Source organism: Tasmannia lanceolata, unplaced genomic scaffold (genome assembly GCF_043159265.1).
Source record: "Tasmannia lanceolata isolate RefF3 unplaced genomic scaffold, GAP_Taslan_0.1 ptg000012l, whole genome shotgun sequence".
NCBI classification, from domain to species: domain Eukaryota; kingdom Viridiplantae; phylum Streptophyta; class Magnoliopsida; order Canellales; family Winteraceae; genus Tasmannia; species Tasmannia lanceolata.
In genome coordinates this window covers 56,594,259-56,620,621 of record NW_027518689.1, presented here as the reverse complement: position 1 = coordinate 56,620,621, position 26,363 = coordinate 56,594,259, and the positions used below count along the sequence as shown (strand labels likewise).

Here is a 26,363-nt window from a genome sequence, read left to right as displayed (position 1 = left end):
GCGGTTAAAAAAAAATTAGTATAAACTTCCATCTGAAAGAGAGACACGTCAGATCTCTCTCTCTCTCTCTCTCTCTCTCTCTCTCTCAATCATACAATTCCCTTTTTGGATTAACGGAGAAATTTCGAAATCCCTCATCATTTTCTTATCAGATTTTCCAGGTTAGCGATTTTTTCTTTCTTTGTTCCTAATCCTTTTTTTTTTTATCATTTTCCATTTTCTGCAGAAAAATCTGATCTCCATGTGATTTTGAATCTGCCATCACCTGGTTTCCATTTTCTTCATGTTTTATTCCGTTGGTGAGAGGTTTAGGGTTTCTATTTTCGTACAATGTTTCCTTTTGTCCTTTTTTATTTTATGTGTTCTGATGCTTTCTTTATCTGTGATTGTTTCAAATCCACGGCATTTTTCTCTAAATGCGTTATTATTACTGTTTTCTTTTGATCTTTACTATATCGATTTCTAGTTTTGTTCATTCTTGTGGTAAAACATCGGTGTTTTTGGTTTTCATACGATGGATTAGGGTTTCTATTTATATTGGATTTGCCTTTTCCTCTTTGTTTCTGTTTTTTTATGTATGTCTTCCTTTGGATAGTTGTTTAGTGATGAGAAATTTAGGGTTTTGCTTTCTAAAGTTGAGATATGTGTTTCGTCATGTCATTTTGCATCTTTGTAATTCTGAAATCTTTGGTTTCTTTGGATTTTTCTTGCTTTCTTTATAGTTGATTAGAGTAGAATCTTTTGCTTCGTTCCTGTTGTATTTTTTTAACGTTCTTACCTCAATGATTGCATTTTTGCGCGATTAATTTTGTTCCCTTTGGATTCTTGTCATTGATGAGAGATGTGGGTTTCATTTTTGATGGACTAGTTTTATTTTAATTTAATATGTGAATGCTTTGTTGTTATTCTCTCTGCTTTTAGTAGATTGGTTTGTGTATTTGAGGAATATTCTCCAGTTTTTTTTTTTATGGTAAATGCTTGTAGAAATTTGTTGTCTTTTGTTTTTTAAGGGTCTATTTCTTTCTCTTTTAATGTTGTTTTTTAGTGTCTGTTACTTTCTTTTCTATTCAAATGCAGAGGTCTGATTAATTTTGTGTTTGTATGGTTGATCACTTTCATCTTCGGGTTTTGTTTTGTTTTTTAATATGTGAATGCTTTGTTGTTATCGTCTCTGCTTATAGTAGAATGGTATCTGTATTTTAAAAATAGTCTTCAGTTTTAATGAAAATCATAAACAAAAAATCATTTTTGTTTATGACTTATCATGTTAAGTAGAAGTTAATGACATGAGGATGGAATATAACTGAAGTTAATGATAATATGGGTGCTTGGATTGTTTTTATTTCCATTTTTATTGTTGGTATGCATTGTCAATTTTAGTTTGATTTAGATAAAAAGAAGCAAAAAAAGAAAAAAAAAATACAGCATGCGCCCTGAGTTTGAAATCTGAATAGTTGTAAGCACTTGTTAGGTTTGAAGAGTTTCTGCGTTGTGTTTATTGGACAAGTTAGATGTGGTATGCCTGGTGCAAAGGGCAGATGCAGATGTGAAGGGACCCATACTGTTTCATGAGAATATTGGGAAAGAGGGAGAGCGGGGATTATGGATGCCACAACCTGGCATGTGCTTATCATGTTAAGTAGAAGTTAATGACATGAGGATGGAATATAACTGAAGTTAATGATAATATGGGTGCTTGGATTGTTTTTATTTCCATTTTTATTGTTGGTATGCATTGTCAATTTTAGTTTGATTTAGATAAAAAGAAGCAAAAAAAGAAAAAAAAAATACAGCATGCGCCCTGAGTTTGAAATCTGAATAGTTGTAAGCACTTGTTAGGTTTGAAGAGTTTCTGCGTTGTGTTTATTGGACAAGTTAGATGTGGTATGCCTGGTGCAAAGGGCAGATGCAGATGTGAAGGGACCCATACTGTTTCATGAGAATATTGGGAAAGAGGGAGAGCGGGGATTATGGATGCCACAACCTGGCATGTGCTTAGAAACAGAGAATGTCGCATCTTCATTCGTCTTTTGATTGCCAATGTAAAAATGAGCATCAACTCGAGTTGCATCAGGCTGATGATATGTGGTTTGTGGTTCTAGTGCCATGATTTTGTGTCTAGAGTAAGTTACACCATCATTCATATTATTGGACTGATGGTGCTATTTTTATAGACCTCATTTCTTTTCATAAAAGCATGCTTTTTTATCAATGAAGGAGCATAAGTATTTCATGCTGTATGTGGGCTTTGGGAAAGAACACAGAGTCGAATCTGATCAATGACAATTTTTTTTAAAATAGCTGTCATTGACTTATATAATACATTTTGTTGAGTTCCAATCTAACAATGTGCGCCAACCCAAGTTAGGTTGCATCAGGTTGATGTTATGTAGTTTGTGGTTCTAGTGCCATGATTTTGTGTCTAAATATAAGTTACACCATCTTAGTACCCAATGTTTTAAATTGCCACCGAAAGCAACTCAAAACAGTCAAAATGTTTTTGTTTCTATACATACTGAAATGTGTATTAGTGGCATACTATACCAATATGTGTTACATTATTTATATCAATTGCATGCGATATATAAATTACATGTGGAATGTATTATGTACTAAATTACCAGACATGCGTAATAATGCATGTAACTAAGCGTTCCATATTTTAAAACCATTTTGGGTTTTTTTCGCTTATGTGATAGTTCTTTAGTACATATTGGTGTCTTTAAATGTGTATTTATACTTATTCTAGCACTTCGTTAAGTTTCATCTTAAATGTCTTATCATTTGCCTACCATATGTTTAGATTATTTTATAGGATTTCCACCAAAATTTTCATCTGAAACCTACTTGTTTGCATTTCCATCCCGACCGAAACTAAAATCTGAAACCTTGGTAGTGCCATGATTTTGTGTCTAGATAGGTATAGGTAGGTTATTCCATCATTGATGTTGTTGGATCAATGGTGCTATTTTTAGGAGGCATCCTCTCTTTTCATAAAAGCATGTTTTTGTAGCAATGAAGGAGCAGAACTATTTCAGGTTGTATGTGTGTTTTGGGAAAGAACACAAAGTCGAATCTGATCATTGATGATTATATGATGCATTTTGAAGCCTCCATTGAGAATTTTATAAATTCTACCATAATTTGGGAGGGGGGGTGGGGGGTGTGTAATTGGATTGTCATTAGAATCAGATATTGTCGTGTCTTCATTTGTTTCTTGATTGCCAGTGTAAACATGAGAATCAACCCAAGTTAGCTTGCATCAGGTTAATGTTATGTTGGTTGCGATCTTAGTGTTGTGATTTTGTGCTAGTGTATTTGTTACTCCCATCATTCATGTTGTTGGATTGATGGTGCTATTTTAATAGACGTTCTTTCTTCTCAGGAAAAAAGCGTGTTTTTGTAGCAATGCAGAAACATAAGTATTTCATGTTCTAGATGTGTTTTAGGAAAGAGCATATAATTGAATCAGGTCATTGATGATTATATGATACATTTTGAAGCCTCCATTGAGAATTTTCAGTAAATTCTACCATACTCTTTTTTGGTAGCGGAGGGGGAGGGGGTAGGGTATGGGGCTTGTGATTAGAATCAGAGATTGTTGCTGTGTCTTCATTTGTATGTTGATTGCCAATGCAAACATGAGAATCAACCCTGGTTTGGTTGCTTCAGTTAATGTTATGTTGGTTGTGATCCTAGTGTCAGGATTTTGTACTACAGCTATTTGTAACCAATTTAGCATACTCGAAACAGTTATTTGCAAATATTAATAGACGTTCTTTCTTCTCAGGAAAAAAGCGTGTTTTTGTAGCAATGCAGAAACATAAGTATTTCATGTTCTAGATGTGTTTTAGGAAAGAGCATATAATTGAATCAGGTCATTGATGATTATATGATACATTTTGAAGCCTCCATTGAGAATTTTCAGTAAATTCTACCATACTCTTTTTTGGTAGCGGAGGGAGGGGGTAGGGTATGGGGCTTGTGATTAGAATCAGAGATTGTTGCTGTGTCTTCATTTGTATGTTGATTGCCAATGCAAACATGAGAATCAACCCTGGTTTGGTTGCTTCAGTTAATGTTATGTTGGTTGTGATCCTAGTGTCAGGATTTTGTACTACAGCTATTTGTAACCAATTTAGCATACTCGAAACAGTTATTTGCAAATATTAATATGTTCCAACTTGCTAGGATCTAATACATATTAAGAGTGTTAGACGAAAGTTTAGACAGAGAAAATAAATGAGTTAGGGTTATCTCCCCCTGACTCGTATCTTTATACTAAAACATAAAGGAATGTACAAAGTCCTAAATGCCCTTAGGCAAGTTACATATTCCAACACTCCCCCTCAAGCTGGAATGTAGATATCATACATTCCTAACTTGTTACATATATCATTCAATCTTGACTTATTTAAGGACTTTGTAAACATATAAGCTAATTGGTCCCCTGACCGAGTAAACACAGTGCAAATCTCTCTTTTCTGGATTCTTTGACGAATAAAATGACAATCCACTTTAATATGCTTGGTGCGCTCATGGAAGACTGGATTGTTGGCAATGTATATTGCAGCTTTGTTGTCGCAATAAAGCTGAGAAGGAGAAGATGAAATGAAGCCAAATAAGTTCTGTGCTTGTCTGTGCCATTGCCTTGTATTCAGCCTCTGCACTGGACTTAGCTATAACATCCTGCTTCTTACTCTTCCATGAAACAAGATTGCCACCTACAAATGTACAATACCCAGTTGTGGACTGTCTATTTGCTAGGGATTCAGCCCAATCTGAATCAGAGAAGCCTTCAACTTTCATATGGCCATGTCTTTTGAACATCAATCCCTTCCCTGGAGCCCCTTTCAAATACTTAAGAATCTGTGTCACCGCAGCCCAGTGAGAAGTACGTGGAGAGCTCATATACTGACTGACAACTCCAACAGCATATGAAATATCTGGCCGAGTAACCGTGAGATATATAAGTTTACCGACAAGCCTGCGATACCTGCCAGGATCCTCCAACAACTCTCCTTCTTCTGGAACGAGTTTCACATTAGGATCCATGGGTGCAGAAGCTGGTTTAACTCCAAGATTGCCTGTTTCTTTTAGCAACTCCAAGACATACTTTCTCTGTGATAGGAACAAGCCTCTAGAGGAACGAGCAACCTCTATCCCCAAGAAATACCTGACCTGACCCAAATCCTTAGTAGAGAATTCCTTTTGCAAGAAGGTTTTCAAATGTTGTATACCTTGTGAATTGCTCCCTGTGATGATTATGTCATCCACATAAACTATCAACAAAATACACCCAGCTGAAGAGTGAAAATTGAAGACTGAGTGATCCACTGCGCATTGTTTATGCCAAAGCGCATGACTGCCTCACTGAATCTCCCAAACCACGCACGCGGAGATTGTTATAGTGACTTGCGTAGGCGACACACGTAGGAGGAAGTCTCCCCCTAAGCAACAAACCTTGGTGGTTGCTCCATATACACCTCCTCAGTTAGGTCGCCATGGAGGAAGGCATTCTTCACATCCAGCTGATGAAGGGGCCAGCTATGATTAACAGCAAGAGACAGGAACACACGGACAGAGGGAATTTTCGCAATGGGACTGAATGTCTCAGTGTAGTCAACACCAAAAGTTTGAGTGTATCCTTTCGCGACTAACCGTGCTTTTAAGCGCTCGACAGTACCATCAGGGAGGTATTTGATGGAGAAAACCCACCGACAACCAACAGGACGGGCACCAGTGGGTAGGGAAACCAGATCCCATGTATCATTACTATGAAGAGCGCCCATTTCTAGGTTCATAGCATCACGCTAGCCAGGATGGTCAAGAGCCTCAGCCACTGACTGTGGTAAAAAGATAGAAGACAAGGAGGAAACAAAGCTCTGGAAGGCGGAAGAGATGCAGTGGAACGGGATCTCGTAAGAAACAAAATTTGAAACAAAATTTGAAATAGGATGTGCAGTGGAACGGGATCTCGTACGAGATGCAATAGGAGAATCAGAAACAACAGAGGAAGGCGGAAGAGAAGATACCTGAGAGCGGGAGAGAGGGATCATCGGCTCAGAAGATGATTGTGCGAGAGGAGGTAGAAGAGACCTATCTGTAACTTGGCGACGCTGATACTGCTGTGTAATTTTAGGTGGAGCTGGCTTCTCCAACGTGGCAGAAGAAGTAGAAGCTGCAGAAGCTGGCCGCACGGAAATAGGAGATGACGGAAGAGAAGCAGGTAGATCTGGTAAGGGAAGCGAGACCTCAGACTCGAGAGAAGGGGTGAAAGATGCCGCGCCATGTTGGAAGAATGCCTCGGACTCAAAGAAGGTAACATCGGCTGAGACAAACCAGCGACGTAGACGAGGGCTATAGCAACAATAGCCTTTCTGCGTACGGGAATACCCCAGAAAGACACAACGCTCAGATCGAGGATCGAGTTTGTCACAGCCAGGTCCAAGGTGATGAACAAAACAAACGCATCCAAATACACGAGGTGTCAGAGGAAACTGTTCCTTACTAGGAGATAAAATCTCAAAAGAAGAGGCACCCTCTAAGACAGAGGAAGGAAGGCGATTTGCTAAGAAACACGCCGTGAGAAGGGCATCACTCCTGTATGCCTTAGGAACACTCATCTGAAAAAGAAGAGTGCGACCTACTTCAAGCAAATAACGAAGTTTCCTCTCAGCAACACCATTCTGTTGAGAGGTGTACGCACATGAAGACTGATGTAAAATCCCATGTTGGGAGAGATAGGATTGAAAGCCATTAGTATCAGAAAAATATTCTCTAGCATTGTCAGTACGAAGACATTTAATATTGCAATTATATTGATTCTTAATTTCAGAATGAAATGTGCGAAAAGCAAAGAACACGTCGGATCGACTCATGCGTGAGAAGTCATCAATAAACACAATAAAATACCGAAAGCCAGTACTAGACGCGACCCTAGAGGGTCCCCATACATCAGAATAGACTAATTCAAATGGACTAGACACTCGACTAATGATCCAGGACGGAAACGATACACGACGGTGCTTCCCGAGTTCACAGGACTCGCACTGAAAACTAGAAAAAGGTCCGGGAACCAGAGAAGTCTGAATAGACTAATTCAAATGGACTAGACACTCGACTAATGATCCAGGACGGAAACGATACACGACGGTGCTTCCCGAGTTCACAGGACTCGCACTGAAAACTAGAAAAAGGTCCGGGAACCAGAGAAGTCTGCTACAGCCGCTGAAGTGAAGGATGCCCAAGGCGACAATGCCACTGAAATGTATCCACAGAGTTATGTAAGACAGTAGGCGGCCGGCAGTCAAGACGATAGAGTCCATCTACCTCACAACCCGTTCCAATCGTCTTCCCAGTCGAGAGATCCTGAAACAAACAGTAAGATGGAAAAAATGAGACAGAACAATGAAGAGATTTAGTAATTTGGCTAACTGAAAGTAAACTAAATGGTGATTTTGGGACAGATAAAACAGAAGATAAGGTAAGAGCAGGATGAGGGGAGATATGACCAACACCAGTGATAGGTGTAGTGGACTCATCAGCAAGGGTGATAGACTGAAAGGGAGATGAGAAAGAGCGAAAAGAATGAAGCTGAGAAGAGTTACCAGTCAGGTGATTGGATGCCTGGTCAATGATCCATGACCCTGAGCTAGACAGAAGGGTAGTGGGTGAACTACCTGGCTGGGCGAAACCTGCAGAGGGAGGACGAGAACTGAGCCGCAGACGCTAGAACTCCTCATAATCGGCACGGGATAATGTATAAGTGGAATCAGCTGGTGCAGGAACAGAAGCAGAGGGAGCGCAATCTGAAACCGAAGCAGTAGTAGCACCCATGTGAGCCGAGCGTGCCTGACGAAGCTCGGGATGCAGGGTATAGCAATGGTCAATATAATGTCCCTCGCGCTGACAGTGAGTGCAAAAAGAACGGCCACGACCACCACCAGAACGACCACCACCACGGCCGGTACGACCACGGCCACGACCAGAGGAGGCTCCACCACGAGGCGGGCGTGTACTGCCATTATAGGTCGCGAGAGCAGAACCATCAATAGGAACAGATATCATTGGATCACCAGGAGAGCACTGCTGGACGCGGGAGTAAACCTCACAGTAAGGGAAGGAATAGCGCCAGAACCGATAATCTGCTGACGAAGATGCATGTACTCTGGACCCAAACTCTCAAGGTACTGCACAACACGGATCTGATCCCTCTCACGGGCAGCCTCTGTGAGATCCGTGGTAAGTAGCATGTAAACATCAAGCTGCTGACAGAGGCCAACGAATTGGCTGTAATGGGTGGCAAGAGGAAGATCAGCACGGCGGAAACGCACCCACTCAGAATAGGTAGAGCAGATCCGACTAATGTTTGCCACGCCAGAGTAAAGAAGAGTAACCTGATCCCATATCCGTTTCGCAGTAGGCAGAAGCATCAAGGGCCCAGAGACGTGAGGGGCCATACTCTGCCACAGAAAGGGTGCAAACAAGAGCATCCTCCTGTTCCCATTGATCAAAGGTGGGATCCGTCGTAGGAGGAGGATCACGACGAATGACGTGGGCTTTCCCACGGGCAATGAGATACTTCTTGACGGCTGCTTTCCAAGTAACATAGTTTGCCCCATCCAACTTAACAGTAGTGATATGTGGGAATGATCCATCCACAAAGAGAGATGATTACGAAGAAGACGCCTAGGAGGAGGATCACGACGAATGACGTGGGCTTTCCCACGGGCAATAAGATACTTCTCGACGGCTGCTTTCCAAGTAACATAGTTTGCCCCATCCAACTTAACAGTAGTGATATGTGGGAACGATCCATCCACAGAGAGAGATGATTATGAAGAAGACGCCAAAGAGGGTGTCAGACAAACACCAGGAGCCACTCCTCACAGAAAGGGTGCAAACAAGAGCATCCTCCTGTTCCCATTGATCAAAGGTGGGATCCGTCGTAGGAGGAGGATCACGACGAATGATGTGGGCTTTCCCACGGGCAATGAGATACTTCTTGACGGCTGCTTTCCAAGTAACATAGTTTGCCCCATCCAACTTAACAGTAGTGATATGTGGGAATGATCCATCCACAAAGAGAGATGATTACGAAGAAGACGCCTAGGAGGAGGATCACGACGAATGACGTGGGCTTTCCCACGGGCAATAAGATACTTCTCGACGGCTGCTTTCCAAGTAACATAGTTTGCCCCATCCAACTTAACAGTAGTGATATGTGGGAACGATCCATCCACAGAGAGAGATGATTATGAAGAAGACGCCAAAGAGGGTGTCAGACAAACACCAGGAGCCACTCCTGTGGAAGGATTGTCAAGCACCTCCTCCATAACAACAAGCAAGAAAGAAACAGACAATCCAAACCAAGACGAATAACAGGAGATAACAGAATAGGTGGGCAAACTAGGATAGGCCAAGAAAGCTAGACGCGGCTCCAAGAATGACGGGCATCGACGAAGCTTGACAAGAGGGAAGCCATGAGACACAGAGGGGAGCCGCAAAGATAAACAAGAATCAAAGTAGGGTAAGAGATGAAGATCTAACACATAATAACAGGGAGAAAAGAGTGGTAGGGTTTACCAAGGGATGAAAGGAAGAGGCGAAAAAATGATGTGGGTTGAAAAACTTGGGGTGTGAGGCTTACCAGCAAACCTAGGAATTGGGGGCTGGAAAAAAAATAAATTCTGATGCAAGGCGAAACACAGCCCTGGAAACTTATTTCCAGGAAAGTGATTTTGTTGGGGGCGGGGGGGGTCAGAAAATTTTGGGGGGGTGCAGATCCTCCTTCTTGGAAAATAATTTCCGCCCTGGGTAGAAAATGTGGAGGGGGGGTTGCTGTGCGGGGGAACAGGACCAGGAGCTTTGCGCAGGGGAAGAGAGACGTGGCGGGAAGGAGGGAGGGAGGGCCTTCGGCTCGGACAGGAGGGGGGTGGCGGAGAAGATGGAGGCTGCTAGAGAACCCTAGGGATCTGAAAACCCTAAGGCTCTGATACCATGTTAGACGAAAGTTTAGACAGAGAAAATAAATGATAATTTCCGCCCTGGGTAGAAAATGTGGAGGGGGGGTTGCTGTGCGGGGGAACAGGACCAGGAGCTTTGCGCAGGGGAAGAGAGACGTGGCGGGAAGGAGGGAGGGAGGGCCTTCGGCTCGGACAGGAGTTGGGTTTCGCGGCGAGGGGGGTGGCGGAGAAGATGGAGGCTGCTAGAGAACCCTAGGGATCAGAAAACCCTAAGGCTCTGATACCATGTTAGACGAAAGTTTAGACAGAGAAAAGAAATGAGTTCGCCTTCGGCTCGGACAGGAGTTGGGTTTCGCGGCGAGGGGGGTGGCGGAGAAGATGGAGGCTGCTAGAGAACCCTAGGGATCAGAAAACCCTAAGGCTCTGATACCATGTTAGACGAAAGTTTAGACAGAGAAAAGAAATGAGTTAGGGTTATCTCCCCCTGACTCATATCTTTATACTAAAACATAAAGGAATGTACAAAGTCCTAAATGCCCTTAGGCAAGTTACATATTCCAACAAAGAGAAAGAGAGGGTTACTTACTAAACCATTAATACATATATTATTATGTAATTGTATACATAAGAATGATAAATTTATGACTTTTTTTGTATCGTGGGTCAGGTTTCTTGGATGGTAATAAGCCGTGCCCAAATAAAAACCATTTATAACATCGATTTTGAAAAATAGGCCCAAGCCAACCCGAGTAAGTATAAAGTCTGCCCAAACACCGCCCCAATGTGGATTCTACTACTTGGTACACAACCCCAACTTTTCCTCCTTCTTCCTCTTCCTTTCCATTTCCTGAAGTCTTCCATTTTTTCTGACATCGATCTTCCTTTTTTTTCCCTTCTTATTCCTCTTCTTTTCCATTTTTCTGGTGCCTTCCATCATTTTTCCTTTTTCTTCCTCTTCTTCCTCTTCCTTTTCTTCTTCTTCCTCTTCTTCTCCTCCCTCCTTTCCCGCCTCTTCTGACTTACAAGTCAGTGGTGGTGAGGAGGGAAAACTAGAAAAAATTATAGAAGAAGAAGATGACATTTTTCTATGCTTTTTATGCACTTGAGGGCAAATATTTCTTTTTGATTGTACGACTCCATAAGTTAGGGAACGAAAATTTCAACCACCATCCACCAACAATTTCAGAAATTTGACCCATTTTTTTGGATAATTTTCTCGTTAATTATTTGGGTTTTTGAAATCTTTAATTATTTTATTTTTTTTGGAATCAATTTAACTATTTACCAAAAATTTTATTAAAAAAAAGCGTCTGGCACGACATGACCCCAAGGAGGGGGGGAGGGGGGGGGGGGGGCATGCGTTGTGTTGTGCACCCCCTTCAAAAAAAAAAAAAAAAAAAAAATCGTGGGTCGTGCTAGCCTGGCCCGCAGCCTGCGTGGGCTGCTGCCTTTTGGGTCATGCTGGTCTAGCCCAGCCCGTTTGACACCTCCACTTCGACCTTGGCAGCATCCACGAGGATAGTTTGAGTACCAACGAAAGAGAGGAGCCTTTTGGGAAACCAAAGACCCACAACGACAAAGGTGGGGGAAACAAGAGATCAAGCCATAAAGAATAACCGAGGAAGCCAAACATTTAGCGTAAGTGTTATGAAATAACATTAAGTTGCTTGATCAAGCCATAAGGAGGAACAAGGAGGTGGCCAAATGATAAGAGTAGTTTAAGTCCTTTGAGAGGACTTGACAGAGAGCATCGGGCAAGGGGACTTCCCTAAGGGGGGCCCTTAAGGTGATCAGGGTTGACACACACCTAGCACAAGCAAAGAGGAACCTCAAGTTGGTGGCTTGAAACTCCCCTTAAGGTGATCGGGGTTGACAAAAACGAGAGTGCACCTAGCACAAGCAAAGATAAACCTCAAGTTGGTGGCTTGAAACTCCCCCAATTCTATGAAGGTCGAAGAGAGTATGTTGCTAAACTCTTGAAGATAACAGATTTATGTGGACGTACAAATCAATGGACCATGAGTGCACATATACGTGAGTCACAACTTCATGTTAATGGAGGCCAAACAGCTAGGTCTACAACTTGTAAATGATTCAAAGGCCAACCTACCAATGCCCAAAGACATGAAGAATGAAGATCGACGGATGGACGATTACCATCGACTTGCAACAATTCCTTAAATGAAGTTGTGATTTTATGCGTGTTTTTCCTGTGTGTTGTGAAGGTAATTCCAATATCCTCATCTTGGAGTGGTGAGCATCATGGATGAGGGTAAAGTCCCAACAAAGGAAGGAGCAAGTCTAGCAAAAAAAAAGGATGTTTGGAGTGTCTAGGTTTTACAAGGTTGGGTAAGAGAATCGAAGGCCTCGACAAAAGTCAAAGAATGAGACGGTACAATGACGGTGGAACGAGGACGTTGGCAAAATCAAGTTTTGGGAGAGGGAGGGGGCTCCTTTCTCTTCCTTATTTTCCCTTATGGACGGAAAAGAGGATCGGAACGAGCATTGAAGTGAAGTGAACAACCCAAAAATCTCCTGATGTGTAGAAGACTCTAGGAGGGACTTGGAAAAGTGGAGATTCTTGTAGAGTTGTAGAGTTTCTAATTTATTCTTGAGGATTCTTTTAAGAGTCTAGAGAATTCTAAAGAATTGAGAATATTCTAGTTTGTTATTGGACTGTTGGATGATGACCATATGGAGCAATGTAAACCATTGGTACAACGTAGAAAGTCTATAAATAAGAGAGCTGTTCCTCATTTGTGGATCACCTCAGAACCTTTGCATTTCAAGCCTTGCAAGCCTAACAAGCTTTCCCACTGTATAAGATGAGTTTTCCCATTCATTCTTGATCGTTTTCTTGAGATAGTTCGAGTGTCCTTAGTTGCGTGAGGCTAGGTCACTTGCATTATGCTGGCTCAGAATAAACTTAGGGTGTTGCACAAGTGCTGCATGGGCTTAAGGATAGACGTTGCAGACACATGGCACCTCACCTTGCTGCTTTTCTCATTTTGCTACCCACACTTATAACTATGGATTATATTGGTGATTGTGCAACATCTGTCGTATGTAATTTTGTGTGGGTTTCAAGATTTTTTTTGAATCTGCGCATCGCATTTGCATCAAAGTTGGTTTGAACGTGGTCTCATATTTCATGAGAGAAGTTCTTTTCTTGGACAGAAAAGAGGATCAACACGAGCTTTGAAGTGAAGTGAACAACCCAAAATCTCACGATGTGTAGAAGACTCTAGAGGGACTTGGAATAGTAGAGATATTTGTAGAGTTGTAGAGTTGTAGAGTTTCTAAAATATTCTCGAGGATTCTTTTTAGAGAGTAGTCTAGAGAATTCTAAAGAATTGAGAATATTCTAGTTTGGTATTGGACTGTTGGATGATTGCCATATGGAGCAATGTAAACCATTGGTATACTATAAAGTAGAAAGTCTATAAATAAGAGAGCTGCTCCTCATTTGTGGATCACCTCAGAACCTTTGCATTTCAAGCCTAACAATCGTTTTCTTGAGATAGTTCGAGTGTCGTTAGTTGCGTGAGGCTAGGTCACTTGCATTATGCTGGCTTGGAATAAACTTGGGGTGTTGCACAAGTGCTGCATGGGCTTAAGGGTAGACGTTGCAGACACATGACACGTCACCTTGCTGCTTTTCTCATTTTGCTGCCCACACTTACAACTATGGATTGTGCAACATCTGTCGTATGTAATAACTGGCTAAGAATCAAATGTTCATCAAAGACCTTTGTTTATTGGCATTACAAGAAAAAGAAACGAATTTTCAAATGAACAAAGTGAAGTTTCTTTTGATGAACTTCAAGATGAATATAAAGTATATAAAATATTATAAAAAGCAAATATTGGAAAATCAAACCCTTAGCAAGTCACTTGCTTCCATTTCTAATAACTGGCTAAGAATCAAATGTTCATCAAAGACCTTTGTTTATTGGCATTACAAGAAAAAGAAACGAATTTTCAAATGAACAAAGTGAAGTTTCTTTTGATGAACTTCAAGATGAATATAAAGTATATAAAATATTATAAAAAGCAAATATTGGAAAATCAAACCCTTAGCAAGTCACTTGCTTCCATTTCTAAGGAGTCTGAAGTTTTACAGCAGAGACTTCAATGGTTTATCAATTCAAAAAAAAGAAAGTAATTGAAGAAAATGATATATTAAAAATGTTGGAAGGATAATTTAGCTTTGGCATGTTGGAAGACATTGTCATATTATTAGTACGAAATTATTAACCTAGTTAACTTGATGCACACATGTATATATATACCTTTAAAAGGTAGCAAGGGTTGTATTTTGCAATCCTTTATAACTGGCTAAGAATCAAATGTTCATCATTCTCGTTTGTAACTGCTTTTTTATTTTAACTCACTTCTCGGGATTGTGTTTTTCAAGCTAGTAATCTTTTCTATTGTATTTTCACGTGAAGACCTTGTAAATTGAAAACCTAGGACATTGATTCAATGAATCCTTCCCTTTTGGAGGGTCAAGGGCCTCAAGGCTCCTATTTGCATATATGGGAGATGAATGGAGTTGCTGAACTCTTAGAAATATTAAAGCTTATCCATTTTCAATGGCAAAAAATTTCGTCCGAGGGGAAGAGGTTGCGCCTTTGATGACATTGGTACTATTGTATTATTTCTCATGTGTCACATCATGTGTGTAGTAGTAGTAGTAATTTGTTTTGGGTAGACACATCAGATTTAAATCTAAGCTTATGTCCAAAGTTTATACAGTTCTGTATATAGCATTACTGTTCATTTCTTTTATGGTCTTCCGTGCAGAAGCTCAGTTAGCATTGCAGCAGTGCAAATTATTGAGCACAAATTTGTAGCAAACTGAATGTGTGTGTCAGAATTTCAGAAGACAGTGCATCATTTGCTGAAATTCTGATATCTAACAAAACAAAAGTTTCAGAAGAGCGCTTTGACTTTGTGTTAAGGGCCTCCTTCTCAGCACACCTATGGTATTTTTTTATTTCATTCCCCCAACTCTTTCCTGTGCTGGCATCAAGCATATTTAAGCTGATCCTTTACTAGAATAACATTTTCATTCATCTTTTGGTGATTTATCATCATCTAAGCTATGTCTTTGAGTTGAGCTTCCCATATAGGGAATCTGACTGGAGACAGACAGTCGACTTCGGGATTTTTTGGGTCCCAACCTAAAAAAAAAAGGGCGGCCCAGTGCACGAGGCTCCAGCCATTCCGGGGTCTGGGAGGTCTAGATATACGCAGCCTTACCCCTGCTTTGCAGAGAGGCTGTTTCCGTGACTCGAATCCGTGACCACCAGGTCACAATGGAGCAACCCTACCGTTGCACCAAGGCTCGCTCTCTATTGCGGTGTCTGGGGAGGGCTAGATGTAGGCGGCCTTACCTCTGCTTTGCAGAGAGGCTATTTCTACGACCATTTAATTATGTCATAGAAACGACCATTTTTTGGGTCCCAACATATGTATGTTAAATTGAGACCTTTGCCATCATGGGACACTCCACATGGTTCTGGTCCCCTGCCAAGCAGACACAATCTGTAAGGTAAAGGACTACAAAAAATTCAACAGTATAGCTTTTTCTTGGCGGGGAATGGAGATCAAGGGTTAGGATCATCCGGTCAAGGGTGGGATCAATAGTTAAGATCAAGGGTTAGGATCATCCGGTCGAGGTTCAATGATTACGGGTCGTATTTGAGGTTGCTAGTCAGATCAATGGATCCAATTACATCCATGTCACACATGTGGGACCCAAAAAGTGGCTGTTAGGAAAGAGCGTAAGATCCATGGTCTTTTTAGCATTTTTCTCTGATATTTACTAGTGTGTTGGATTCAATGGCATAATGGTCCCTTTCTCTTTCGCTATGGCAGGCGACAAATGAAAATCTTCCACCTAATGTGATAAAACAACTTGCAAAGGAATTGAAGAATCTTGATGAAACGCCACCTGAAGGCATCAAAGTGGCCATAAATGATGATGATTTTTCCACCATATTCGCTGATATTGAAGGTCCAGGTATGTGATTCCTTTGGAGTTATTTTCTTCTATTAAATGCTTTCTGCTATGAGATTCTTTATTGATTGCTTGAGAGTTTGCACTTGCATTTTTGCAGCTGGAACACCATACGAAAATGGTATTTTCCGCATGAAGTTATTATTATCTCACGACTTCCCGCAATCGCCTCCTAGAGGTTTTCTAATATATATGCTTTCTACATATTTGCTTTCAAATATTTATTCAAAGTTGTAAGGTGTGTTTTTCCAAGGCATGGAGTGTCTGTCTGATTATCATCTACTCTTCAATCTTTGTAGGTTATTTTCTGACGAAAATCTTCCATCCAAATATTGCCACCAATGGTGAGATCTGTGTCAATACACTAAAAAAGGATTGGAATCCAAATCTTGGGTTGCGGCATGTTCTCCTTGTAAGTTCAATCTCTCAAGATGGTTGGTATAGACCACGTGAGAAGATTTTATTATGTTTTCTGTAATTTCGAGCTCAGATTGTTACTTAAAACTTCTGATTTTTCCTTTGACATTTGGTAACTCATCCAAGTGCTCTTAGGCTGGAAATTTTATAATAACAGCTGGTCTCGTTTTGTATTGGGATATTGTAAAAATTATCAACCCTTTTTCTTTGATAGTAATATTATATTTGTCTGAATAATAAATTTGCTTCCAATCTGCCATGCTTGCCTTAGACTTTTTAGGGATGTCAATGCAAAAAAGTGTGGTTCTAATACATTGACATTTTTAGCACCATCACATAATATATTGTCAAACCAATGAAAAGAAAAGAATAAGGGATAATTACATTTACACGCCCTCAACTATGGCCAAATTCCACTTCTGACCCGTGCTATCGACTTCTCCAAAAGACGCGCCTTCATCTTTCTGACATTTTTAAGTAGACCCCCTCCGTTGACGGTCCGTTAGTTTAACCTGACGGAATGACTTAAACTAACCATGGTTAATATTTTGAGGACAGTAATACCCTCCTTATTGGTTGTGGGTTGAGGATGGAGATGGCCAGAGTAGGGACGCCGCCGTAGGTTTAGGGTCCTAAAAATGGTGGAAAGGCGGGGGGGGGGGGGGGGGGGGATACGAGGGAATCGAAATGCTAGGGCTCCCTTTGCAGCTCCAAACCCTTGCTCCAAACCCTAAAAATGGTTTAGGGTTTTTCTCCTTCTCCCTTGCCCCAAACCCTAAAAATGGTTTAGGGTTTTTCTCCTTCTCCCTTGCCCCAAACCCTAAAAATGGTTTAGGGTTTTAGTCATTCATCTTAACTCTATGATCCTACTGCTCCCAATAAACGAGGGTTTGAATCAAACCCCAATTATCAGTTTGCAAGTATGAAAACCCTAATTTTCAGTTGGAGAAGATGAGGGCATTATAGTCATTTCCTCCTCTCCGTCCACTCCGTCACGTTAAAAAAACCCACGGAAAGATGAGGGAGGTGTCTTTGGTGAAGTCGATACCACGGGGTCAGAAGTGGAAGTTGTCCATAGTTGAGGGGGTGTAAATGTATCCCAAAGAATAAATAGTTAACTTCCTATCCATTTCTTTCTGTTTCAAAATTTGACTGAAGGTCGCCCCCTTCTCTGTACTGTATTATTTCTCTCTGTCCCAAAATTGGACTAAAAGTCCACCATTAATGTTTTTCTTGTCTATTGATGTAGTAATTTAAGTTCCTGGACATCTCAGGTATTGTGTAAATCAATTCTCTTTGTAGTTATTCTTCTTTTCATGTCCTTGTTTTGATTGAATGAAATAAAATATAAGATTAGTTGAGAATATACGGGGGCTTATGTGATGCCCAAGGAAGCATGGGTACTCTCCCGAGGCTCACGTACCCGTACCCGTGTGATGCCCAAGGAAGCATGGGTACTCTCCCGAGGCTCACGTACCCGTACCCGACACGGGTACGGGAGGGAATCGAAATGCTACGGCGCCCTTTGCAGCTCCTTCTTCCCTTGCTCCAAACCCTAAAAATGGTTTAGGGTTTTTCTCCTTCTCCCTTGCCCCGAACCCTAAAAATGGTTTAGGGTTTTAGTCATTCATCTTAACTCTATGATCCTACTGCTCCCAATAAACGAGGGTTTGAATCAAACCCCAATTTTTAGTTTTCAAGTATGAAAACCCTAATTTTCAGTTGGAGAAGACGCGGGCATTATAGTCATTTCCTCCTCTCCGTCCACTCCGTCACGTTAAAAAAACCCACGGAAAGATACCACGGGGGTGTCTTTGGTGAAGTCGATACCACGGGGTCAGAAGTGGAATTTGTCCATAGTTGAGGGGGTGTAAATGTAATTATCCCAAAGAATAAATAGTTAACTTCCTATCCATCTCTTTCTATTTCAAAATTTGACTGAAGGTCGCCCCCTTCTCTGTACTGTATTATTTCTCTCTGTCCCAAAATTGGACTAAAAGTCCACCATCAATGTTTTCTTGTCTATTGATGTAGCCATTTAAGTTCATGGACATCTCAGGTATTGTGTAAATCAATTCTCTTTGTAGTTATTCTTCTTTTCATGTACTTGCTTTGATTGAATGAAATAAAATATAAAATTAGCTGACAATATACGGGGGCTTACGTGATGCCCTAGGAAGCACGGGTACTCTCCCGAGGCTCCCGTACCCGACACGGGTACGGGAGGGAATCGAAATGCTACGGCTCCCTTTGCAACTCCTTCTTCTCCTTCTTCTCCCCTGCTCCAAATCCTAAAAATGGTTTAGGATTTTTCTCCTTCTCCCTTGCCCCAAACCCTAAAAATGGTTTAGGGTTTTAGTCATTCATCTTAATTCTATGATCTTACTGCTCCCAATAAACGAGGGTTTGAATCAAACCCCAATTTTCAGTTTTCAAGTATGAAAACCCTAATTTTCAGTTGGAGAAGACGAGGGCATTATAGTCATTTCCTCCTCTCCGTCCACTCCATCACGTTAAAAAAGCCCACGGAAAGATGAGGGGGTGTCTTTGGTGAAGTCGAAACCATGGGGTTAGAAGTGGAATTTCTCCATAGTTGAGGGGGTGTAAATGTAATTATCCCAAAGAGTAAATAGTTACTTCCTATCCATCTCTGTCTATTTCAAAATTTGACTGAAGGTCGCCCCCTTCCCTGTACTGTATTATTTCTCTCTGTCCCAAAATTGAACTAAAAGTCCACCATCAATGTTTTTCTTGTCTATTGATGTAGTAATTTAAGTTCATGGACATCTCAGGTATTGTGTAAATCAATTCTCTTTGTAGTTATTCTTCTTTTCATGTACTTGTTTTGATTGAATAAAATAAAATATAAGATTAGCTGAGAATATACGGGGGCTTACATGATGCCCTAGGAAGCACGGGTACTCTCCCGAGGCTCCCGTACCCGTACCCGACACGGGTACGGAAGGGAATCGAAATGCTACGGCTCCCTTTGCAGCTCCTTCTTCTCCCTTGCTCCAAACCCTAAAAATGGTTTAGGGTTTATTTCCCTCGCCCTTGCCCCAAACCCTAAAAATGGTTTAGTGTTTTAGTCATTCATCTTAACTCTATGATCCTACTGCTCCCAATAAACGAGGGTTTGAATCAAACCCCTATTTTCAGTTTTCAAGTATGAAAACCCTAATTTTCAGTTGGAGAAGACGAGGGCATTATAGTCATTTCCTCCTCTCCGTCCACTCCGTCACGTTAAAAAAACCCACGGAAAGATGGGGGGGTGTCTTTGGTGAAGTCGATACCACGGGGTCAGAAGTGGAATTTGTCCATAGTTGAGGGGGTGTAAATGTAATTATCCCAAAGCATAAATAGTTAACTTCATATCCATCTCTTTCTGTTTCAAAATTTGACTGAAGGTCGCCCCCTTCTCTGTACTGTATTATTTCTCTCTGTCCCAAAATTGGACTAAAAGTCCACCATCAATGTTTTTCTTGTCTATTGATGTAGCCATTTAAGTTCATGGACATCTCAGGTATTGTGTAAATCAATTCTCTTTGTAGTTATTTTTCTTTTCATGTACTTGCTTTGATTGAATAAAATAAAATATAAAGTTAGCTGAGAATTTACGGGGGCTTACGTGATGCCCTAGGAAGCACGGGTACTCTCCCGAGGCTCCCGTACCCGACACGGGTACGGGAGGCAATCGAAATGCTAGGGCTCCCTTTGCAGCTCCTTCTTCTCCTTCTTCTCCCTTGCTCCAAACTGTAAAAATGGTTTAGGGTTTTTCTCCTTCTCCCTTGCCCCAAACCCTAAAAATGGTTTAGGGTTTTAGTCATTCATCTTAACTCTATGATCCTACTGCTCCCAATAAACGAGGGTTTGAATTAAACCCCAATTTTCTGTTTTCAAGTGTGAAAACCCTAATTTTCAGTTGGAGAAGACGAGGGCATTATAGTCATTTCCTCCTCTCCGTCCACTCCGTCACGTTAAAAAAACCTACGGAAAGATGAGGGGGTGTCTTTGGTGAAGTCGATACGACGTGGTCAGAAGTGGAATTTGTCCATAGTTGAGCGGGTGTAAATGGAATTATCCCAAAGAATAAATAGTTAACTTCCTATCCATCTCTTTCTGTTTCAAAATTTGACTGAAGGTCGCCCCCTTCTCTGTACTGTATTATTTCTCTCTGTCTCAAAATTGGACTAAAAGTCCACCATCAATGTTTTTCTTGTCTATTGATGTAGCCATTTAAGTTCATGGACATCTCAGGTATTGTGTAAATCAATTCTCTTTGTAGTTATTCTTCTTTTCATGTACTTGCTTTGATTGAATGAAATAAAATATAAAATTAGCTGAGAATATACGGGGGCTTACGTGATGCCCTAGGAAGCACGGGAATCGAAATGCTACGGTTCCCTTTGCAGCTCCTTCTTCTCCTTCTTCTCCCTTGCTCCAAACCCTAAAAATGGTTTAGGGTTTTTCTCCTTCTCCCTTGCCCCCAAACCCTAAAAATGGTTTAAGGTTTTTGTCATTCATCTTAACTCAATGATCCTACTGCTCCCAATAAACGAGGGTTTGAATCAAATCCCAATTTTCAGTTTTCAAGTATGAAAACCCTAATTTTGAGTTGGAGAAGACGAGGGCATTATAGTCATTTCCTCCTCTCCGTCCACTCTGTCACGTTAAAAAAACCCACGGAAAGATGAGGGGGTGTCTTTAGTGAAGTCGATACTACGGGGTCAGAAGTGGAATTTGTCCATAGCTGAGGGGGTGTAAATGTAATTATCCCAAAGAATAAATAGCTAACTTCCTATCCATCTCTCTCTGTACTGTATTATTTCTGTCTTTCCCAAGATTGGACTAAAAGTCCATCAATGTTTTTCTTGTCTATTGATGTAGTAATTTAAGTTCATGGACATCTTAGGTATTGTGTAAATCAATTTTCTTTGTAGTTATTCTTCTTCATGCACTTGTTTTGATTGAATGAAATAAAATATAAGATTAGCTGAGAATATACGGGGGCTTACGTGATGCCCTAGGAAGCACGGATACTCTCCCGAGGTTCCCGTACCCTTGAAGTCGATACCACGGGGTTAGAAGTTGAATTTGTCCATAGTTGAAGGGGTGTAAAAGTAATTATCCCATGGAATAAATAGTTAACTTCCTATCCATCTCTTTCTGTTACGAAATTTGGCTGAAGGTTGCCCCTTTCTCTGTACTGTATTATTTCTTTCTGTCCCAAAGTCGGACTAAAAGTCCACCATCAATGTTTTTGTTGTCTATTGATGTAATAATTTAAGGTCAAAATTTTAACTTTCTTAACTTCCAAACGATTGGGTATTTTTCAAATTTTAAAAATTTATAAAATCTATCATATCCAAACATTATTAAATCCCAAAAGTCCTGTATAAAAAATCTCATAATTTGGTCTCTAAAAATTATTCATCTTGTCAGGCACTGGTCAACACACTGGCGACAGACTTTTTTACTAATGAATGATGTATTGATGCCTCATGTTATGAAATATGGAACTTAATCACTTATGAAATTAAGAGTAATATTAGAATTTTCCATTTTGGTGGTGTTACTGTTATTTGATTGCTCTCCAATTTTTATTTTTTAATTTTTATAAATTTATAATAAAATATATTATTATATTCGGCGTACCCGAACGTACCCGCAGCCGTTTTTTTTTTTGGAAAATCACGTACCTGTGTCGTGTCGTACCCGCACCCCGCCACCCGTACCCGTGCTTCATAGGTGATGCCAATAGACTCGAATATAAAATATTGGCAGCTCATAACTCTAATAAGTCGTGAATTCCCTCTTTACTATTTGTAATCCTTACCTACATTAACCCAAACCTATCATAGTCCCATTCTTTCTATACACTTCTTGTTAGCAGCTTCCAACGAAGGTTATTACATGCTTCTTGTTGACTTACAGTGATGCTTCCCACGCGTTTTCCCTTTATTTTCATTAGAGCTTTTCACTGTCTGCATTTTCATTAGAGGCTTTCACTGTCTGCACTTAAGAGTATGCTTCCCACGCGTGTTGATGCCAATAGACTCAAATGTAACATATTAGCGGCTTTCCATAGTAATGCACGTATTGGGATTATTAGATGCCCGATAGACTTGAATGTAACATATTGACAGTTCCTGTAGTATTCTTGAACCGATCCAAATCTTCTAAGTTTGAACCGATCCATTCCAATATCATGTCATTTGACCATGGTTTTAAGTTCGGTTTCGGACGGTGTTGGCTGAAACCGAAATTTTGGCCGAAAACCGGTAAAATAATAAAAAAAACATTATTTAGGCCGAAATTTCGGAATATTTCTATATTTAAAAAAAAATATCAATTCGTCGAAATTGAGGCTGAGATGTCCGAAATTCCTAAATTTCGGAAATTTCGGCCAAAATTTGGTCCCAATGCACGAGGCTCCCGCATTGCAGGGTTTGGGGAGGGCTAGATGTACGCAGCCTTACCCCTGCTTTGTAGAGAGGCTGTTTCCGTGACCACCCGGTCACAATGTAGCAACCTTACCGTTGTGCCAAGGCTAAGGCTCGCCCTCAATTTCGGCCAAAATTTGGTAAAACCTGAAATTTCGGTTTTGGTCTCAACTGAAAATCCGAAATTTCGGGTTTCGGCTGAAATTTAAAACCATGGTTATCACATGTCATGTTTGGTTTGGTTGCAGCATGCTAAGTATGACAATACAGAAGATTAAGCCAGTATTTCTGTGGATGACAGGTGGTCAGGTGTTTGTTGATAGAGCCTTTCCCAGAATCCGCCCTGAATGAACAAGCTGGCAAGATGTTGCTGGAAGATTACGAGGAGTATGCAAGGCATGCGAGGTGATCCATCTCATCTCACATCTGGTAGAACCACTTACTGATGATTTATTTGAGATAAAATATTGATGCCCACATATGGCATCATCCATTACATGTATGCATTCGCACTCGCCAGGACACATTGACGCCCACATCTGACAGATGCATTCATACTCACCAGGACACATTGACGCCCACATGTGATAGATGTGCATTCATACTCACCAGGAAACATTGACATCCGCATATAACAGATATGCATTCATGCTCACCAGGGCATGCGTGGCATATACAATGTATGCATTCAAGTGTCTACAATGCATGTATGGCATTCATGGAGTAACTTGCGTTTGCACTCATCGTTTGCACTCATCAGGACACATTGACACATGCATTAATGCTCACCAGGACAAACATGCCAGATACAATGTATGCATTCAAGTGTGCACAATGCATGTATGGCATTCACGGTATAACTTCATATCAGCAAAACCGAGGTCTAGCATTGACCTTTGTGTCTTTTATCCCCATTGCTAAATGCATTTCGAGAGCCTTTTTGTGTAGTGTGTTGGAAACCAATGTTGTCTCTAAATCGGCCTCATTTGATTTGGGATTAGTAATGAGCTCCATTTCCACCATATGAGATTCACCACCAGTAGTGGGACTTTGTTATACATAATTTTCCAGAGAACGACAATCGCCCTCATTGGGATCAATGCCAATGATCAATTTTTGGGTATCATTCGAGACTTGAACTATAGAACATTATGTGGCTTTATGGCATCACTTGACCGATCATACCAAATGAAAATCATATGCGTGACAGTTCTACTTTACTCAGTGGAACCCTTAACAAGGCTTGATTGATGGTTTCTTCAACAGCCTAAGATCATCCTATCAAGGTGTTCTCAATTGCATTTTGGCATTTTCACATTTCGGACTTAAACTATATGTAGACTATAACAAGTGATGATGGATGCTCTGCTAAGATTTTTCTGGTGTTGAATACAGGCTGTACACTGGAATCCACGCCCTTAAACCGAAATCCAAGTCGAAAACGGGGGCTATCTGTGAGTCTACCACTGCCCTGAACGTGGACCAGACGAACACGGTTTCTGGCAAGATGACCTCTATGTCATTGCCTGTTCCATTGTCCTCCAGCAAAGGAGGAATCATGAACCCAGACCCGCTTGTGGGCACTGCTGCCCCTCCACCAGCTGAGACAGGAGCAGTTGGGGCATCAACACTCCAAAGGAAAGAAGGATTACCAGCTTCAGCTGCTAAAGCAGCCCAGGTAGACAAGAAGAAGATGGATGCAAGAAAGAAGAGCTTGAAGAGATTATAAAGACAATAGGGGTGGAATATGTCAGGAATGTCAATCTAACAAACTATTTACTTGGAATCTGCGAAGGGACAGTGGGGGCAAAAATAACATGACAAAGAGGGGTCCTGGGGACTGAACAAGAAGATAAGGATAAATTATCTTTTCCATCTTTTTGTTTTTTCTTTATTCATCATTCTCTTATATCAATCCTATTACTAGTGCTAATAGGGGATCTTAGGCAAATCTCACCCATTCCCCCCATTTCTCAGACATTCAACTTTGAAGCAGTAGAATGCCTTGGATTTGCACTGATTTCTCAGAGTGAAACAGAGCCACTCAAAGCTGTTATTTTCTCTGTTTCACCCATTCCTTGGATAGGAGAATGAGAAGTGTTGAAGATTTCACCCATGGCTTCTCTGCAATCTTGACCATCAATCTGGGTGGACCGTACCATTTAACTGCCAGCAAATTAAAGTTTTTAAATGGAAAAAGTATGACCTGGGGAAGAAGTGAAAGCCACTTATTCAATGATCCAAGCCATTTTAAGACATCTGAATCTCCCCAAAAGCAATTTGATAGTAGATGTTGTCTTTAAAGGTAGAGGTAGCAGTCATAATGATCTTAGTAGTCCCATTATACAACAATATTATTGTACAAAAGAGAGTAGTAAACTAAGGAAAAGGTATTAGTGGTATTGTCCTAGAGCAGTACACAGTTTCTACGCATGCGGGCTGCATATATGTATCCCTTCTTTCTTGCCTTTGGAGGTGATGATGCTGAATCCCCCACTCCTCTTTTCCTGTCTTCTATCCTCTTCCGCCTCTTTCTGCACGAAGGAAGCAGAAAAACCACATACAGTTTATCAGACTTTCCATACTAGTCACAGCAGTAACTATTTTATTCAATGTTTCCTGAGAATGAATCATGAATTATAGCAATAAGAGAAATGAGATTTCCACTTCCCTCTGGAGGAAATGCTAAAGTCAAGGGCGCCCTTGCAAGATTGGGCTGAAAGGGTGCCCCCATTTGTGCTGCATGTCACCTTTGTGCATTTATAATGACCTCAAGTCAAAGAATATTAAGTGCAGATGGTGACGAGCATCCAATGAGGGTGCCCTTTCGGCCCATTTTTGAAAGGGCACCCCAGAGAAAGCATACCTCTAATAAGAATATTAAGAGATGCTAGGAAACTGGGACCGTTTTCTTGGCTTGAAGTGCGGGGCGAAAGCCGAAAGGTAGCTCTCTTGCCGCCGGAAAAACTGATCGAAAATGTAACAAATTGTGTTTTTTCAAAACAGGGAGAAAATGACGAACAAAAGGGGGTAAATATCACTTTCCTAAGAATAATAATAAGAGACCTGCTACGAAGTAAGACAGAGATTGAAGGGAGTAAAAATACTACTTTCCTAAGGATAATATAAATAAGGGGATTTGCTAGCGTCCATCGCGAAAGGTATTTCGTGGATGGGCTGTTGCATATGAGAGCAGCCAAACGCTCACTTTTCAGTAGATTTTGTCTTCATTTGCGAGTTGGCTGCTCTCACATGCAAGCCCTTCCGCAAAATGCCTCCTCCGATGGACACTAGCAAATCCCATTAATAAGAGAGCAGCTACCAAAATAGAAAACCTATACCCATATGAAAAATGGCAAGACTTGGTTCATAACCCTCATGAAAGTACTAGGGGTGTTTGAAAGTCCGAATGGCATTACCATCCATTAAGAGACCTACCCGATTCTTAAAAGACGTCTTCTATTCGTCGCCCGGTCGAATCCTAATTTGATGGTAAGGGTATGTTTCTTT

The 26,363-nt window shown here is 40.9% G+C and overlaps 1 protein-coding gene across 2 annotated transcripts; it reads left to right on the top strand.

The window, feature by feature from the left end:
* LOC143888463 (ubiquitin-conjugating enzyme E2 22-like) lies at positions 1-24,749 on the top strand. 2 transcript variants are annotated; one of them, XM_077392915.1, is made up of 7 exons: positions 1-161; positions 14,775-14,956; positions 15,852-15,996; positions 16,094-16,171; positions 16,293-16,405; positions 23,155-23,258; positions 24,249-24,749. In XM_077392915.1, the coding sequence occupies exons 2-7, from the start codon at positions 14,954-14,956 to the stop codon at positions 24,580-24,582; spliced, it is 777 nt and encodes a 258-aa protein (XP_077249030.1). In that variant the 5' UTR covers positions 1-161; positions 14,775-14,953; the 3' UTR covers positions 24,583-24,749. The 2 variants fall into 2 exon arrangements, with proteins under 2 accessions (XP_077249030.1, XP_077249031.1); XM_077392916.1 differs by lacking the exon at positions 1-161 and adding an exon at positions 186-299.
* The last annotated feature ends 1,614 nt before the right edge of the window (positions 24,750-26,363 follow it).